Source organism: Hipposideros armiger, unplaced genomic scaffold, assembly GCF_001890085.2.
Source record: "Hipposideros armiger isolate ML-2016 unplaced genomic scaffold, ASM189008v1 scaffold_212, whole genome shotgun sequence".
Classification (NCBI taxonomy): domain Eukaryota; kingdom Metazoa; phylum Chordata; class Mammalia; order Chiroptera; family Hipposideridae; genus Hipposideros; species Hipposideros armiger.
In genome coordinates this window covers 673089-689203 of record NW_017731562.1, presented here as the reverse complement: position 1 = coordinate 689203, position 16115 = coordinate 673089, and the positions used below count along the sequence as shown (strand labels likewise).

The following is a 16115-nucleotide window of genomic DNA, read 5'->3' as shown; positions in this document are numbered from 1 at the left end:
GAGAGAGAGAGAGAGAGAGAGAGAGAGAGAGAGAGAGAGAGAGAGAGAGACAGAGAGAGGTTTTTGAATGAAATAGTAAAACCACCGCTGGCATTGCTTCACCTGTTTTGCATAATTCCAAGAAGCTAAAAACTGAAAACCAGCATTGGTAAAGAGCTATGTTAATGCATAAGAGAAAAAAAAATTATCCTTTTTTAAATCTTATAAGATTTCACAATATTCCTGTTTTCAAGAACTTGAAGTTTTCTGTGGGTAATGACTAATTTTTAAGTCATTGTTTTTAATGTAACACGTTAATACATTGCAAATTGAAAACACATTTAAAGAAAGATAAAAATCATTCATGATCCTACAACTGTTAATATTTGGTGGACAACTTTGAATTCGTTTTCTAGGCACATATTTTTACAACACGGATCTATACAAACTACCTTATAACTTGTTTTTTTTTTCATTTTTACTTTTTAAATTACATCGTGAGTACCTGAAAAGAAACTTGTGAAGATCATGGCATGTCGTAGCACTGCACAGTGTTAAAGAACGCCATCTGTGCTATCGTGTGTGCACGATGGTGGGAAAATAAAGCTGTTGGTGCCTACTCTTCAACCAAAAGAGACTTCTTCGTTTGCCCTTGGCGTCCTGAGCCTAGCGAAAGTGCAGGCGCGTGGGAGTAAGTGGAGGGCGTTCAGGGTGACTGCGAGCACGAGCTCCCCGCGCGGTCCACACTTCCCCTGGGCAAGTCCCGGAGGGGACGGAGGGCGAGAGGGCAGCTCCCGGTGCTCACGGCCGGGTCCAAGCCTTTTGCCCCCGTCCCTGGGGCTGGCGCCACTCTCGGGCGGTGGGGTGAGATAAAGCGGGGCAAGGTTCTGCAGCTCCAAATCTGGGAGGCGCACCTCCGATACCAGCGCCTTTGCCGGGGCTCTAGGAGTGTTTGTTCCAACTGTTTAAACTGTCTCAAAGAGCCCGAACCCAAGCGACCTTCGGCAAACAACTGCTAATCTCGCAGGCGGAGAGTGTTGGTTTTATTTGCGGGCAGGGTACATGGAACGCGGGGGCGCGGGGAGCTACGGCAGCCCTCCTCCCGGCACCCCGCCCGCGGCCGCCCATTGGGACCCCCGCCCACGGCTCTTTCCAGCCCCGGGACCGCGAGCTTCTTGCGTCAGCCGGGACGGGGGTGGGGGATTTTCAGAAGGTCTGCCCGCGCGGCGAGTCGGGGAAGGGAAGGCCCGGGCCCTTGCCCCGCCCTCGGGGGGCGGGAGGCGGGAGGCGTGGCGGGGCCAGAGCCCGGCCGGCTATTCGGGCTGTGTCGGCGAGAAGCGAGTGCCCGCGATCCCGCGTTAGCCGCAGCCGCTGCCGCTGTCAGTGCCGCCTAGTCCGCGCCGCGTCTCGGCAGCCGGGACAGGGCCGTCGGGGAGCCCCAGAGCACAGTCCCTAACTCAGCATGATGGAATTGGAGCTGCCGCCGCCCGGACTGCCGTCCCAGCAGGTGCGGCCCGGCCCTCAGGGCTCCACTGTGGTACCAGGACGGGGGCAGGCGCGCGAGGGAGCCGCGGCCCGGGACGCACAGCCACAGCCGGCTTCTCCTCCCGTCTGTGGCCGGAGCCTGGACTGCAGCGGCCGGGCCCTTGAGTTGCTGCGCTTGCGCCGGGGCGGGATGGGGCGGGGAGCAGGAGCGGGGACCCAAGGGGCGGTGAGGGGAGTGAGGGCGCAACGGGGTGGTCAGACTGACAACTTGACCGCGGCTTCAGAAGGCGACTGGGTGGGGGTTGGGATTACGCACGCGTGCGTGGTGTGAACGAGAATCTCGAGCTGCGTCCCTGGCCACCAGGTTGGGACGCAGGAGCCCCACTCGGCCCCCCGAGTTTGCGCGGCCCCAGAGGCTGCAGGGTAGGAGGGGGCGGACGCTGGAGGTCTGAGCCGGCGCGGCCCGGCCCTTCCGGGGCCTCGCGTATCCCCCGCCTTGGAGCCGGCAAAAATGTGCCTAGTCACGGGGCCACTCTCGGGGGAGCTGAGGTCTCCTCCGGTTTGGGACCCGGAGCCCCTCCTCTGCCGCCGCCGACCCCGGCCCCGCGACCTGCGCGGTCTGCGGCACTGCGCGCTCATCCCGCTGGACCGTCTAAGGGTGTTCCTTTTCAAAGTAATCTATCAGTCTATCCATAGGATCGCTGTCTTAGGCAGCTTGGCAAGAAAGCCCAGCCCCCAGGTGGGGCACGGAGGAGGTCCCCAAGTGCCCAGTGCGCTCAGATGCCCCGACGTGCGGCGGCCGAAGTGGGCTTCGCGCAGTTGGAAAGGTTCGGGCTCTAAGACCCCCGGGTCCCCTCTCAACGCGCGGGAAAGAGTGGGTGGGGCTGAGGACTGCAGTCGGAGTCGGCCGCACCCCAGGCTTCCCGATCCCCGCGCGATCCCTCCCAGTGGCGCACGCGTGGCCTTGGCCTCGGTGACAGTGGCTGGTTGGTTGTCACGGCGGCCCTTGGTTGGCCCTTTCCTGCTTTATAGCGTGCAAACCTTGCCGCGCCGAGGCCAAGGGACAAGTTGGAGCTGTTGATCTGTTGCGCAATTGTTATTTTTCCCCAGGGCTGCTTTGTCTTTGGATTTAGCGTTTCAGAATTGCAATTCCAAAATGTGTAAGGCAGGATATTGTGTTTTGTGCTGTCAACGGTAAGTGTAGCGAGTGTAGATTAGAATTTCTGTTGCTTTTAGGCTGTTACTAAGTTTTTGGCTTTCGTATATTTCTCCCTTGGGTGCTGTATATAGTTTTCCTTTTCTGTTGAGAATTTGCCTCGATTTCTTAGCGTGTTGCTGCTTTTGCAAGGACAGAGAGAGGGTGGGACACCTGTGCTGTATTACATAATACTGTGCTGTAAAGTTCTTTAAATTGTTATAAAAGTGAAAATAAGTTTCTATTCATACTTTGTAGGAACTTGTAAAGGAGTAGATATTTATATATCCAATTTTCTGGTAATTGGGTTCTGAGGAAAAAATATTTGGTTCAAGGAAATGTGTACAGTAAATACGTTTATGCTCATAAACCTAATGTTTTAGACTTATCCTGAAGATGTAAAATAAGGTTTTAAGTTATTGGTAATGTACTAATTGTGCTGCCTTTTTTTTTTTTTTTGAAGCTGTTTGTCTTGAACTTTCCCCCAGTAATAGGGAATGTATCCCCCCCCTCCCAGTTTCCACCAGTATGGAGAAGTATGCTTTCGGATTTAGGGGCTGGTAAGAGCAATCTATATAGCCATCTACATGACAAAGGGATATATGATGCTAATGGCCTTTAGGTTTCCTAAATTCAGGAATTGTAGCATGGGGCCCTCCATTATTTTGTAATTTTTTTTCTTTTTTTTTTTACTGTGTAATTTAACATTCCATATACAGAAGTGCATAAGGCATATATAGTGCTTTCTCACTTCAATGTGAATTTTTCGGTTATGTTTGATAAGGTAACTCTTTTTCTACTTTTGTAATCAGACATCAATAGTATATTTGAAGACTGAAAAAAGAAAATGGAGTGAAATTTAGAATCAATTTCATACCTATGATTTGTATTAAACCATTGTTTGTAGCCCAGAAATATTTGAACTAAGAGTCCAAGTGGATTCTGTCCTTTGGTCAGAGAAACGCCAAGTGTGATGTGGTGCTAAGATTCTGGTTATCTCTGTACAGAGGAGGTGGTGTTCATGAACAGGTCAGTAAGGAGAGCCTTAGGTTCTTACTCCCATAGGCAGAAGGAACCATCCATTACTCTTCCCAAGGGTGTCTTGGAGAGATAAATAACTTTGTGTATGAGGGATGAAGTTGATCTTGGATTACACAGATAAGATTATTTTTAAAACGAAAAATGGGACAGATCTCTCATCTCTTGAATGAATGTTAACCAAAGACCAAGTTGACTTTTTTGGATGTGAAAAATGTCCTGAGATTGTGTAAGCAGCACATAGGAGGGTAAATACTCAATTCACATCAGTCTTTCTGCGTTAAAAAATAACTTAGGCCATTTTGGAGTCTTTCTTTTTAGTTAACTAGGGTTTTTATAAACAATGCTAGGGGCAGGGGTTGCGGGGAAACCTTGCCTCCCTTTAGGATTACCAGATAGAATTGAAAGCCAAATACATTATTTTTCTTAATATTTATTTTTATTCAGCATGAATTATACTTACAGAGCTGCATGAAAAAAGGAACCCTCTGGACCATACACGCTTCCCCCCCCGCCCTGGGAATTTGCTGTCTACTAGCTGAACACATTTATTTAAAGGGTTTTTGCATAAATAATATTTCTTCTTTAATTTTCCCGTGACTTGGGGTTAAGGTTTCAGTGTAAAGTCGGGTGCAGGAAGAATTTGGCACAATGAATGAGTTACTGGGCACTTCCTTGTGTACCAGGCAGTGCGATAATTACTTCACATGCATAATTTCACAGTAACCCCATGGGAAATACTATTGTCTCCAGTTTCGAGGTGAGAAAAGAGGCAGAGAGAGGCCAAGAGTCCTGCTTAAAGTGACCCACTCTTGAGTCGCAGGTGGGATTCAAACCTAGGTAATCTGACGCATGTTTCTTAATCACCACTTCCAGATTGGACCAGAACTAGTTAAACTTTGAACAGGAGGAAAGTTCACACTTAAAAAAGTGGAAAAATTGAGAAAACCTGGGGAGAGGCAGGAATTTAGAAGATTAGCCTTTTCCACTTACCAAGAAATTCAGTAATTGTGTATATGGTAGACCCTCTCCAATACAGTGAGAGTAAATAAACCTGTCAATGGAATTTAGCACATGGGGGCCTTTTAAGGAAGACACAGGCCTGGGGAAGGGGGGGGGGTAATTTAGAGAGGCAGAACCATTTCTTAATATAATAATAGTTTTTAAAATTTCTGGGATTCCAGCAGTGCCTGAGATTCTGCCTCATGTTTTTCAGGGACCTGTTCTCCTTTTTCTTAAATCTCTTAGCTAGTGAAGTCTCTGTTCACCTTTGTTTGCCTTTGTTGGTGCATCCTCCTAGCCTGTTGGCTGTTTTCATTTTGAGTCCAAAGTAAGTTCGATGGTGAAGAGTGGGACAGATAGGATTAAACCATGATGAAGGAAAGTGGGTAGGAGGGGGAGAACATGAGTTGAAAACAGCCAGTTAGAAACCTTTGGTTCAAACTAAACACGAATCTCCTGTTTTGGCATTTATGAATTGAAGTAAGAGTTAAGGGCTCAAGTCGATCTAATTAAAGCTTACCTGGAATTTTGAAAATAGTACATGTTGTTGACGAAAAACATCCAGCCTAAGAGAAAACTTATTAGAGTTTATTTGAGCCAAACCGTCGACAGTTGCCGGGAAGCAAAATCTCAATGGATTGAGAAAATGCTCCTAAGAATGGCAGTTTTACAGTTTATTTTATACATAAAATCAAAGGAGGAAGGTTACATGAAATCCATTGGTGATAGGTTAAGGGGGGTGGGAGAAAGCAAAGCGGGGTTGGGGGGGTGGAGGGGATCGGGGAGAAATCTCTGGGATTGGATAAAAGTAAATTGGAGAGACAGGTACTTACTTCTTTTACATAGAGGGGTGCAGAATAGCTAACAATTAGCTTTTTACAGCACATAGAGATGGCAATCAGGAGACAAGCATAATGATGAGGAATTTTGCAGTTTTCAGCTCTGGTCTGGAAAAAGGATTAAAGATGTTATTTTAGATACAGAAAGACAACAGGCCCACTAAAAAGGCACAGATTAATTTAATGAGGAAGCTGAAGATGTGACTTCCCACCATGGCCCACTTAGTTAAAAATTTGTGTGTGTGTGTGTGTGTGTGTGTGTGTGTGTGTGTGTGTGTTCATGCCATCTTAGTTTTAGTCTCCTAAGCTTGTCAGGTTTAACCTGTGGCCCCTTTTCCGTCCACAATGTCAAAATTAAATACTTTATTTCTTAGTCCTTATCCTTAAACAGATTGTTTTCAGAATTATTCTTTCTCGTCTGCATTAAGGATCCTGCAGGATTTTTAGGATCCGATGGATGATTTGCCTAAAAGTTGGCCTGGGTAAACCCAGGGTATTTAAAAAAGTTGCACACCGTGGGTATAAGAGGACAAGTTTACTAAAAGCAGTATTTAACCTGCTATCTTCACCTGTAGCCGTGTGTTTAAGTTTACCATAAGATAGAGAATAGAGTTTATATTTTGGTAATGTGATTTCTAGGAGTTATTAAAATTTCATTGCTGCCGGCTTTTAAGTGCACTCTGAAAAACATTTATTAAGGGCTCTACAGTACAGGCCAAGGCCTCAATTGATAATGATGTGTTCTCTGGAAATGAAAGCAAAAAAATATTTGAGTGTATAATTCCCAAACGGTATTAAAAAAAGTACAAATGGTGTTCTTAGACCAACTGTTCCTTCTTCCCCCCAAAATTAAAACAAGATTGCTAAACAAAATCTCATCCTGTTTAAAGTTAGCCTTTTCTATGTGTCAGTCCCTGCCACAATTAATACTTTCTAATTATTATTATTAAGAATTTTAGGAACTCGGGCAGTAGGACACATCTTTTAACCAATCGTTTTTATGGCATATACCCTACAATAACTATGTTACAAAGCCTCATATATGAAAGTCTTTTTGTGTGTGAGCTTGTAAATTCTGCTAGTCATAAAGACAGATCCAGGGCATAGGAAGGATTTAGAGTACCAAGTATCTTTCAAAGTCCCTGTGGATCAATGATTTTTGAGGATCATTATAATCCATCAACAGCCTGTATTCTCAAGCATTAAAAATACTGTTTTTGGCAATACTAAGTAGTCATTCCTTTCCGGCAAGCTTGGAAATTGAGACTTCGGGGCCTGTAGTATCTGTCAGCAACATACTGAAGAGTTCTGAACTCTCCATTGCTTTTTTACAAATCAGAGAAGGATTGGATAAGAAGAAAAATATCAGATCGTTTTGACTTTGAAGCCTCCTTCTGAACTTAAGAGTTTTTATTTTTTGAAGTAGGCAGTTCTCTTTGGCCTTTTAAAAATCTATTGATGCTTGTCTTATCTGCGTATCTTTTTTTTTCTCTCTCTACAGCTAGATTGAAAGTTCCTTGAAAGCTGGGCATAGAATTTATATTTCTTTCTCTCTTTAACAGCCTTAAGAGATAATTCAAATACCATACAGTCCACCCTTTTAAAGTGGACAGTTCAGTGGTTTAGTATATTAATTGTACAGCTATCACCACAGTCAGTTTTTGAACATTTTCAATACCCTATATCCATTAGTAGTCACTCAACATTTCTCTCTAAGTTCCTTAGTCCCTGGTAACCACTCATCTATTTTCTATCTGTATGAAGTTGTCCATTCTGGTTATTTCATGTAAATGGAATCATAACATATGTGGTTTTGTGGGACTGGCTTCTTTCACTTAACATAATGTGAGTAGGGTTTGACCATGTTGTAGCATGTATCAGGGCTCCATTTTTATTGCTGAAGACTATTCCATTGTATGATACACAACATTTTATTTATCCACTTACACAGTTGATGGATATTTGAGTTGTTTCCACTTTATATATTTCATTTTATTCCCTATCGCAATGGTTTGCTGTCTATTAGGATCTGTTTTAAAATACTGATGCCCAGGCCATGTCCCTCATTAAATTAAAGTCTCTGGGGGTGGTACCCAGGCGTGAGTATTTTTTCAAGCTTCCGAAGGGACTCTAGTATGCAGTCAGGTTTGAGAGTCAGTGCCCTAGAGAACCTAGCTCAGTGCTTGGTACCCATTGATGATATTTATTTAGTGACTTAGAAAATCTGGTTAGGATGTCTTACTTAAATCATGAAAGGAAGTGTTTTTATATTTGATCACTGACCTTCACAGCCTTAAGATTAACACCTAAATCTGGGAACTGTGTTTAAAGGTGCCTGGCGAATATTTGACATTCAGTAAATATAACTTGAGCTCTTTAATCCCTCATGGAGATTTGAGGGATAATTTTTTAATCAAAAGGTTTTTCCCAAATTAGTCAGTAGAATTCTTTGGTGTGGCCTGTGATAACCTGCAGTCTATATTATTTGGGATAGCATAGAAAAGGCAGGTGCTCGGGATAGGTGTTGAAGAGCCTGGGAGCCAGGACAGAACTTGGCCTTACTCGAAGAAGCTCTGTGCTCTGCATTTCTGAGCCTCAACTCATTATCTTTTCCCATGAAAAAAAACAAACAAAAATCTTAAATCTGCAAGGCATCTTTTAGCAATTCAATTTTTTTATTCTGTATCTGCCTGGTAAAGTCACCTTTATATTCTGACCACAGTGGCTACCATTTGTACTTACCTGAATGGCTTTCTGGTTTACATATTTGGAAACGGGGGCTAACTTCTGAATTGTTTTTAAGAGAGAGAGAAACAGACATACTTGAGAGTATGGTTCAGGGCCTGCTGAGGCTGGCTTAGCCCCACCTTGCAGGGTGGGAACAGGCCCAGAAGGGAGTGGGCACCCCCGTGCCAGCCACGGCCTCTCGCCAGTGTTGCCAGGCAGAGCTTGTGCAGCCCAACTCCAATCGTCCCATCAGAGGATACATTTAGTCACCTCTGGGAAGCTGCCTACTTTTCTAACTCGAGTCATCAGTAGTTGAAATTCTTTTAACCCACCCTCTCCTACCACTTTAAGATTTAAAACACAGCATCCTGTTCTTTCAATTGTTGTTACCAGTGTTGTGCTGGACGAGGTACATGAAATGTGTTTACCTCAAAACAGAAGGCTTTCAGTGTTAACATTTAGGCTATATGCAATACTTACTTGTATTTTAATGAATCATTTTCCTCATTAAATGCCCTTTCCCTTTTTTGCTGGAATGCTGCCAACATTCAGGGTGGGTTAGTACCATCTGCCCCCTCACCCTCTGTGAGAGAGGCAGGGACAGTATTGACTTGGTATGTAGGCGACCTACTGATAAAAGGTGTGGAATTTTGCTTTACTCAGAGGCTTGACAATCTTATCTGCTCTGCCTCAGCACAAAATTAAAATACCACTCATGGATGTAGAACCCAGCCTGTTCCCAGCCTCAGGGAAGGAGGATAGAGGGAAAAACTATCGGGCTTTGTTGGCGTCTGTGAACAGAACCGGAACAGGTATGGCACATGATGGAACTACACTGCTTCTTCAGGTACTCCAGGTTGCCTTTTTGCTGGTTTGTTTTATGGTCCTGGAGTCTTGCTGCTGTGTGTAGAGAGTGTTGAAGAGCCATGAAATTTTTTGACCTAGCCAAAAAAAAAAAAAAAAAAGTTTTTTTTTAAACCATGAAAATCCTAGTAATGAAAACCACCAAAATTTAAAACGATCATATTTTGTTTTTACTTTCAATAGGAAAAATTGCCAATTTTTGAAGAAGTTAGTTCTTGGTAATTCCCAATGAAACATAATTAAAATCTACATTGAGAAACCAACCCCGAAGGACAGGAGCAGGCTGCTTCACTTGGTGCTGGCTGGGTCCTCCCTCAGCCCTGGCCGTATGGTGTTCTTCCACTGGTACCCCAGCTGAGACCAGGCCAAGGATGAGAACCATCCTGTGGGTTCAGATTCCTTCTTCACAGACAGAGGCTCACCCTCTGCTAGAAACTTCTTTACCAGCCTGCACATTGGGAGCCTCTCCAGGGCAGTGGATTGAGAGTGAGGATGGTAACCCCAAGAGGGGAGATTCCAGGTTAGGTTTCGCCTGGAAGAAGGGCTCTGTGATTAAAATGAGAGGGACTAGGAGGAAAAAGAAAACTGGCCTGCAGGGTTCCCGTTAGTGAACCCAGGAGGAATGTTGCCCTTTTGGACTCTTCCTGAGGGAAGCCTCAGGTTGACCCAGAATTTTTTTTTTAAGATGTTATCAGGGAATTGGGGGAGGGGAACAGTGCTGGGTCAACTGAAGAATCGGGGAAAGTTCTTCAGTCGAGTTGTGGACGACGTCGCTTCACTGGCCCAGGTTGGTATTATCATTGCGCTCTTCCCGGGTGAGGCAGTCGCTCGCTGGCCATTGGATGGCTGCTTACGGTGGCTCACGCCGGCTGCCAGTCACTCATAGTCGCTTATGGCAGCCCACTGCAGCCTACGCCATCACCGGCATCACCGCAGCCCAGCTCCAGGTCAAGCTCTTGTTCACTATCTTAACTATAGAGGGCACAGCATCACTGGCCCTCACGTGGGATCCGAACCGGGGCTCTGCTGCTCAGAGCTGATGTCCCAAGCCAACTCCTAACCAACGAGCCACTTGGCCGTCCCAGACCCAGAATTTTTACCTGAGGGTCTCCTAAATCTGTAATACTTGGATTTGCTCTTCAGCATGCAGCGTGCACTTAGGTTCTCCATGTGAGAAAAGGGAAAGCATTTTTGAGTATTTACACACATTATTATTTTTATTTCTTTTAACAACCCTGTTATGTAGGTTTTGTTTTTATTGAGAAAACTCTTTGGAGAGGTTAAGAAACAGTCCAGAGTTTGGTTTTAGAAAATAATAAACCACACGAGAGATTTCAAACTGGAAATTTAATATAGGAAATTAATTACATAGGTGATGGAAGAGCTGAAAAGCCAGACAGCCCAGAGATGAGCAGCCTCAGGAAGCCAGCGCTATCCCTGGGGCTGAGGGGCAGAGAGAGGCGGTGGAATACCAGGATCTACCCTCCCCCCTGAAGCTGGAAGCTGGCCTGGCTTCACAAGCTGGGACCCCTGAGCCAGGTGCCCTTCCTCCCACCCTCCAGCCTCTCTCCAGCGTCCGCCCCCATCCTTGGTGGAATGTAGTCAGAAGCCAGTTGGTAAAGGAGCCTGGGAACAGAGCAGGAACAGTTGTCACTCCTGCTTGTGGGCGAATTATATGGGAATCCCACTTGCCGTGGGATTCACGGTTCCCCTTTTGCAGGTAGAATGAGACCGCAATGCCCACTTTTATTTTACTTCCATGGAACATTTTATAGTTATATAGTCCCTCTAGTTAATGGAGCACAGGTATGTGACCACAGTAATTCAGTATGAATGTAACCTTAGGGATTCCTCTGAACAGTGTGGATGGAGGCTCCATTAGGGGAGTTCCCAACTGAGATAAGTATTCCCACTGTTGGTAGGTTCTGTGTGCCCCCTTCCCCCAGAGGTGCCCCTGGGATGCCAGGGCAGGATTGATTATGTATAGATGTTTTGGGTTTTACTGAAGGACTTGGATCTCTGGGTCTTGAACTTGGGAGGCGGTTCAGAAAGGAGGGCTGGATCTTAAGAAGAGCTGGGGTATACCTCACAGCTCTTCTCATATAGCTCTCGTTGATCCTGATAAATACGGCCTTTTCTCCGAGGGAGATGTGGGTAGAAATGACTCCCCTAGCTCGAAACTCATTCACCTCCCTTCTGTCACTGAGGGTCCCTTGGAAGTCCGGGACTCTGGGAACACATGTCTTTTGCCCTGTGCTACAGGTTTCCAAAGTTCACTTGCTAACGGTACAATTGTGCTGTACAGCTTTGGTGATTGTGTGTGCACAAAGATAATAATGGAGATGGAGGGAACAATTAATCTTTCATTTCAGTTCACGGTCCCAACGCACTTCCTCCCTAGTTGTGGAGAGAACCAGCCTTTTGTTGTTATGAGACATCTGAATACAGACAACTAGCAATTTCATGGGGAAAAAAAGGAAGGGGGACTAACATCTACTGAACACCTGCCAGTACTGTAGTAGGTCCTCCACATGTTCTCGTACTTGATCTTGACAATGAATCTGTGCTGATGGGGGCTATTATCGCCATTTTACAGTTGAGGAAACCTATTCAAAGAGGTAAAGTAACAACTTGTTCAGGGCCATGCCGCTCACAATGGCATTGAGATGTCTGCCCAGAATCCCTGCTCTCCTTTCCCTCTTTTCCTCCTTCACTCCCTTCTTTCCTTCCTTCTCTAATGACTACGGGTGTTTTGTTAGATACTAAAGAATAAGGGACTCCTTTACAAGAGTTAATTAAGACAGGGGTGGCCAGTTAGCTCAGTTGGTTAGAACACAGGCTCATAACACTAAGGTTGCCAGTTCAATCCCCACTTGGGCCACTGAGATGCGCCCTCCACAACTAGATTGAAACAACTACTTGACTTGGAGCTGATGGGTCCTGGAAAAACACACTGTTCCCCAATAAAATTAAAAAAAAAAAGTTAATTAAGACAGTCCCACCATCAAAGAGCTTACTCTCCTTGTTTATCCAACAGGGAGCTCCTGGCACATGGATTGGACCTCTCTTTGGAGTGGAGATCAGTTTCACATTACAGGATATTTTGAGACAACCAGAAAGTGGGCCTATCCATCTCTGTACAATTCTCCACCCTCCAAGGTAGTGGTACCAGCTCAGTGGAACCACTGTGATACACTGACTTTTAGAATGTTACTGCTTGTTCTCAGAAAAATCTCAGGAGATTACTTCCTTGGTCTTTGTTGGGAGGCCCACCATCTCCTCACATAGCAGCCCATTCTCGCCTTATATTCTAAACTGAAAGGGGGAATGAGAGGGAGATCACAGAAAGGGACGAAAGCTCTACAAACCAGAAGAACCAGGTACATTTCGTTTACTCGGGTGGAGTGTCTAGTCCAGTTCCCTTAACAGGAGAGCAGTGTTATTTGTTGGCGATGGTTACCACTATGTACCATTTCTTGGGCCTGCAGCTACAAGAATTTGGTCTGGAAAAGAAACATTATTTTTAATTTTCAAGATTAAGTTAAAAGTCACATGCCATGTCTCTCTGGGTCTTGACTGCCTTTTCTGCTGGGTACTTTCTGAAGACCTCTGAGAACTGAGGTAAGCGAGTAAGGGAAGCTATAGAATAGCTGAAGAGGTTGAGATATTATGGTAGTTGATTGATGCTTTGGGGAAAATGTCTGGAATATGGGGGAAAAGTGAGGTTGCCCATGTCTTGTCCTTTTTTTTCCCATCAGCCTGAGGAAAATAACTAGTCTCCTCTAAGAAAATATATTTAACTAATCTTTGTTGACTGATTAATTGTTATATTATCCAAATTGCAAAATTCTTTAATGGATATTTGAAGATACTATCATGTTTGTTCTCTTAAAAAAATCAACTTTATTGTTAACTTGGAGTGTGTGTTTATAGTTCTTAAGATATAGTACTTTGTTTTTAGTAGAGTAGCCAAAGAATAACTTGAAATGTTGTTACTGTGAATGAAGTTAAATAATTTTTATATTACTGGTAATTGGGTTGTAAATGATATTTAAGATGGTTCAGTAATCAGAACTCTTTAACCCCGGACATCTTAGGTATGCAATGAAAATACTGAATTCTGAGTGTAAATGTACACTTATTCATTCCACAGATACTTTTAGGTATTTACATACCCTGGGAAACTTTCGGGGCTGAAGTTGTTTTAGTCTTCCAAGGTAATGCAGCAAATGTGTTGTCTTCTTGGAGGACATTTTCTTTTCAAATTGCCCCTCTTAAGTACTCAATTCCTTTTGTACACCTGGATTATAGGGCACGCTTCATATTATAATGAGGATAAATCACTTTATATCTTTATCCTCTCTGCTTAAGGTATGACTTCCTCTAGGGTACAGACTGTCTTTAATTCATTTTTACAATTGATGTCTGGCACCATGCCTGGTACTTAATATTGTAGTTGCTCAATATACATGAGAGGGAGTCCGTTACTGCATTCTGTGAGCTTGGTATTTATCCAAGCTCGTCTGTGATATATGACAGCTCCATGACAGTGCAGAGAAGAGGTAGCATTTTAACTAGACTGTTTTGTTTTAAGCCAGGGATTTTATTTGGCTCAAGTTTTAGAAGCCTGAGGAGAGGTACCAGCTTGAGCTGGATGGACTGTTGCAGCATATTGGGTGGCTAGGGCTGAACAGGCTCATTTGTGGCTATCTGTAGAGGGCCCCCAACATGCCTGTGAGTGACATTTCAAGTTCATACAAGGCCGCTGGAAATCATGGAAGGTTTTGGAAAGGACGAGATACATGAGCTGGATGTAGATAGGGAGTTATGGCCCGTGAACCGGAAGACGGACCGGTTGGAGTCAGAGAGATGGTGAGGGGCCTCTTCTGTGGTATGAGTGTGGCTGGGTCGGTTTGGCATCAGCACATATATTGAGGATTTGTAATAGTAACACTAAGCCATATCTGTGTTAGCTGTTTAAAAGAATTTTTTTAAAGTTTGGAGGTGGAGTAGATTTTTCTCCTCCTTTTGGCACCATGATGCAACCATTTGTTCTCAAGTATGTACGCCCTGTTATTCCTGTGTTTTATCAGAAACCCATCTGCCAGTGTATTAATTCCATTGATGACAGGAGAGGAAGAGGAGCCAGAAGCTGCCGTTTTGCTGTAAGGATGGACTGTTTTCTTCTCCGAGGTGGCACAGGGGGAGTCTCTCTCTTTGTGCCCTTTTCTAAGATCAGTTTACTGGCACTGTCTGCAGTCACCTGTAACAGCCTCATCCTTGGCTTCTAGTCCCAGTGATTAGCAGTATTCACCCAAGAAAAGAAATAAACAGTATCTGCTCTTTTCTCTCCCATCGGGTTTGCTTCTGAGTCCCAAGCTAACAGAGGTGGGCATCTGACAATGTTGGTGATGGCAGCCGCCGCCTCTCAGGCGCTTGCCAAGGCTGGGCAGGGTGCTAAGCGCTTTAACAAACTGGTTTTGTCGCGTGTCCTCCTTACTCCACCCTGTGAGGTAAGAAGCATTGTCCCTGTTTTATAGGCTGAGAGCTGAGGCCCCAAGAGGTTAAGTTGATCGATTTCACAGTGGGAAGTGCGTCCGCTTAATCATCTTTAGGATGTGGCTGATAGCTCGGTCACAGCATCCCTAAACTAAGAAAGAGCTGGGCACACGATCTGGCACATGGCACACATTCAACAAATGGTGACTGTGGTTATTGTGATCAGAATCACGTTTTTTCCTTGTGAGGGGTATTAGAATGTACGGGGATCTGAGGTTTCCCTGGCCCACTTGAAAAAAAAAAACCTCTCCTTGAATTCTGGCAGTGTAACAGCATCACATTCATGCCCCAGCTTGCTTTTGGCTATAAACGCCTCATCCTCCTGTGGTCTTCCCTGTGCATGGCCGTGGCTCAGGTGAGGGCCTGGTTGTTGTAGCAACTGAAGCCTCCCGAGACAGAAAACCGATGTGTGCGTGGCAAGGCCTTCACATGTGCCCAGGGACAGCCGGGGGCAGTGCCCATCCCAGCTTTCTCCGTGGAACCCTGTGGCCTGGCCGCTAGCTTCCCTGCACGTAGGTGGGTAGCTAAGCCATCTCACGGAGCTCCTTCCCAGACGTAGTCCTTCACTTGTGGCAGAATTCCTTACCCTGGGGTTCTGGGCCTGGAAATAGAGCCGTGTCTGCAGGTAAGTTATATGAACAGAGTGTGGGGAGTGGAAGTGGGTTAGTGGGCAGCTAAATCTAAATCAAGAACCAAGCCGACCCGTGGAGCCTTGCCCTCCTCCCAAGCCTACCTCCTTCTTTGTCTTGAGTCATAACTACCCCTAAGTAACTCTGGCCTGAAGAAAAAAAGAAAAAGGCAGAGTGGTGAAGGAAAAGAACCTTCCAAGACACTCGGGGAGATAACACAGCTGAAAACTTGACATTTACTACTCTTTATTGTTGCCATGCGTATGTCTGATATATAAATAAGGACCTTCTAAATTTTTTTTTTTTTAAGATTTTGGGGAATTGGGGGAGGGGAACAGTGTTGGGGAATCGGGGGAAGGGGAACAGACAAGTTGCTGTTGGTTTGTTCTTCAGTCTAGTTGTGGAGGACGTTGCTTCACTGGCCCAAGTTGGCATCATCATTGCGCTCTTCCCGGGCGAGGCAGATCAGTCACCGGCTTCTGGACGGCCGTTCACTGCGGCTGCTGGCCGCTCACGCTGGCTACCGGCTACACATGGTAGCTTACGGCAACCCACTACCACAGGGGCTGCAGCCCACGCCTTCGCCGGTGACCCACAGCAGTCCAGCTCCAGGTTGAGCTGTTGTTCAGCATCTTAGCTGCAGAGGGCAGTGTCACTGGCCCTCATATGTGGGATCTGAACCGGGGTCCTCTGGCGTCCCAAGCCAGTTTTTAACCAATGCGCCACGCGGCTAGCCCTAATTTTGTTTTTAAGAGGTCCAAATTGCTGCCTGGCAGTTGGCAACAACAGTGAGTACTA

The 16115-nt window shown here is 45.4% G+C and overlaps 1 protein-coding gene across 5 annotated transcripts in view; it reads left to right on the top strand.

Moving 5' to 3' along the window:
- The first annotated feature begins 881 nt into the window (after positions 1–881).
- Positions 882–16115, top strand: part of NFE2L2 (NFE2 like bZIP transcription factor 2) — a 33013-nt gene continuing 17779 nt past the window's right edge. Inside the window, exon 1 of one of the 5 annotated variants that reach the window (XM_019654020.1) lies at positions 882–1486. In XM_019654020.1, the coding sequence (XP_019509565.1) occupies positions 1442–1486 (45 nt within the window). In that variant the 5' untranslated portion in view covers positions 882–1441. Of the gene's footprint in view, positions 1487–1934; positions 2659–12266; positions 12289–16115 lie in introns of those variants that run through there. The other 4 variants (XM_019654023.1, XM_019654025.1, XM_019654024.1 and 1 more) reach the window with 4 other exon arrangements.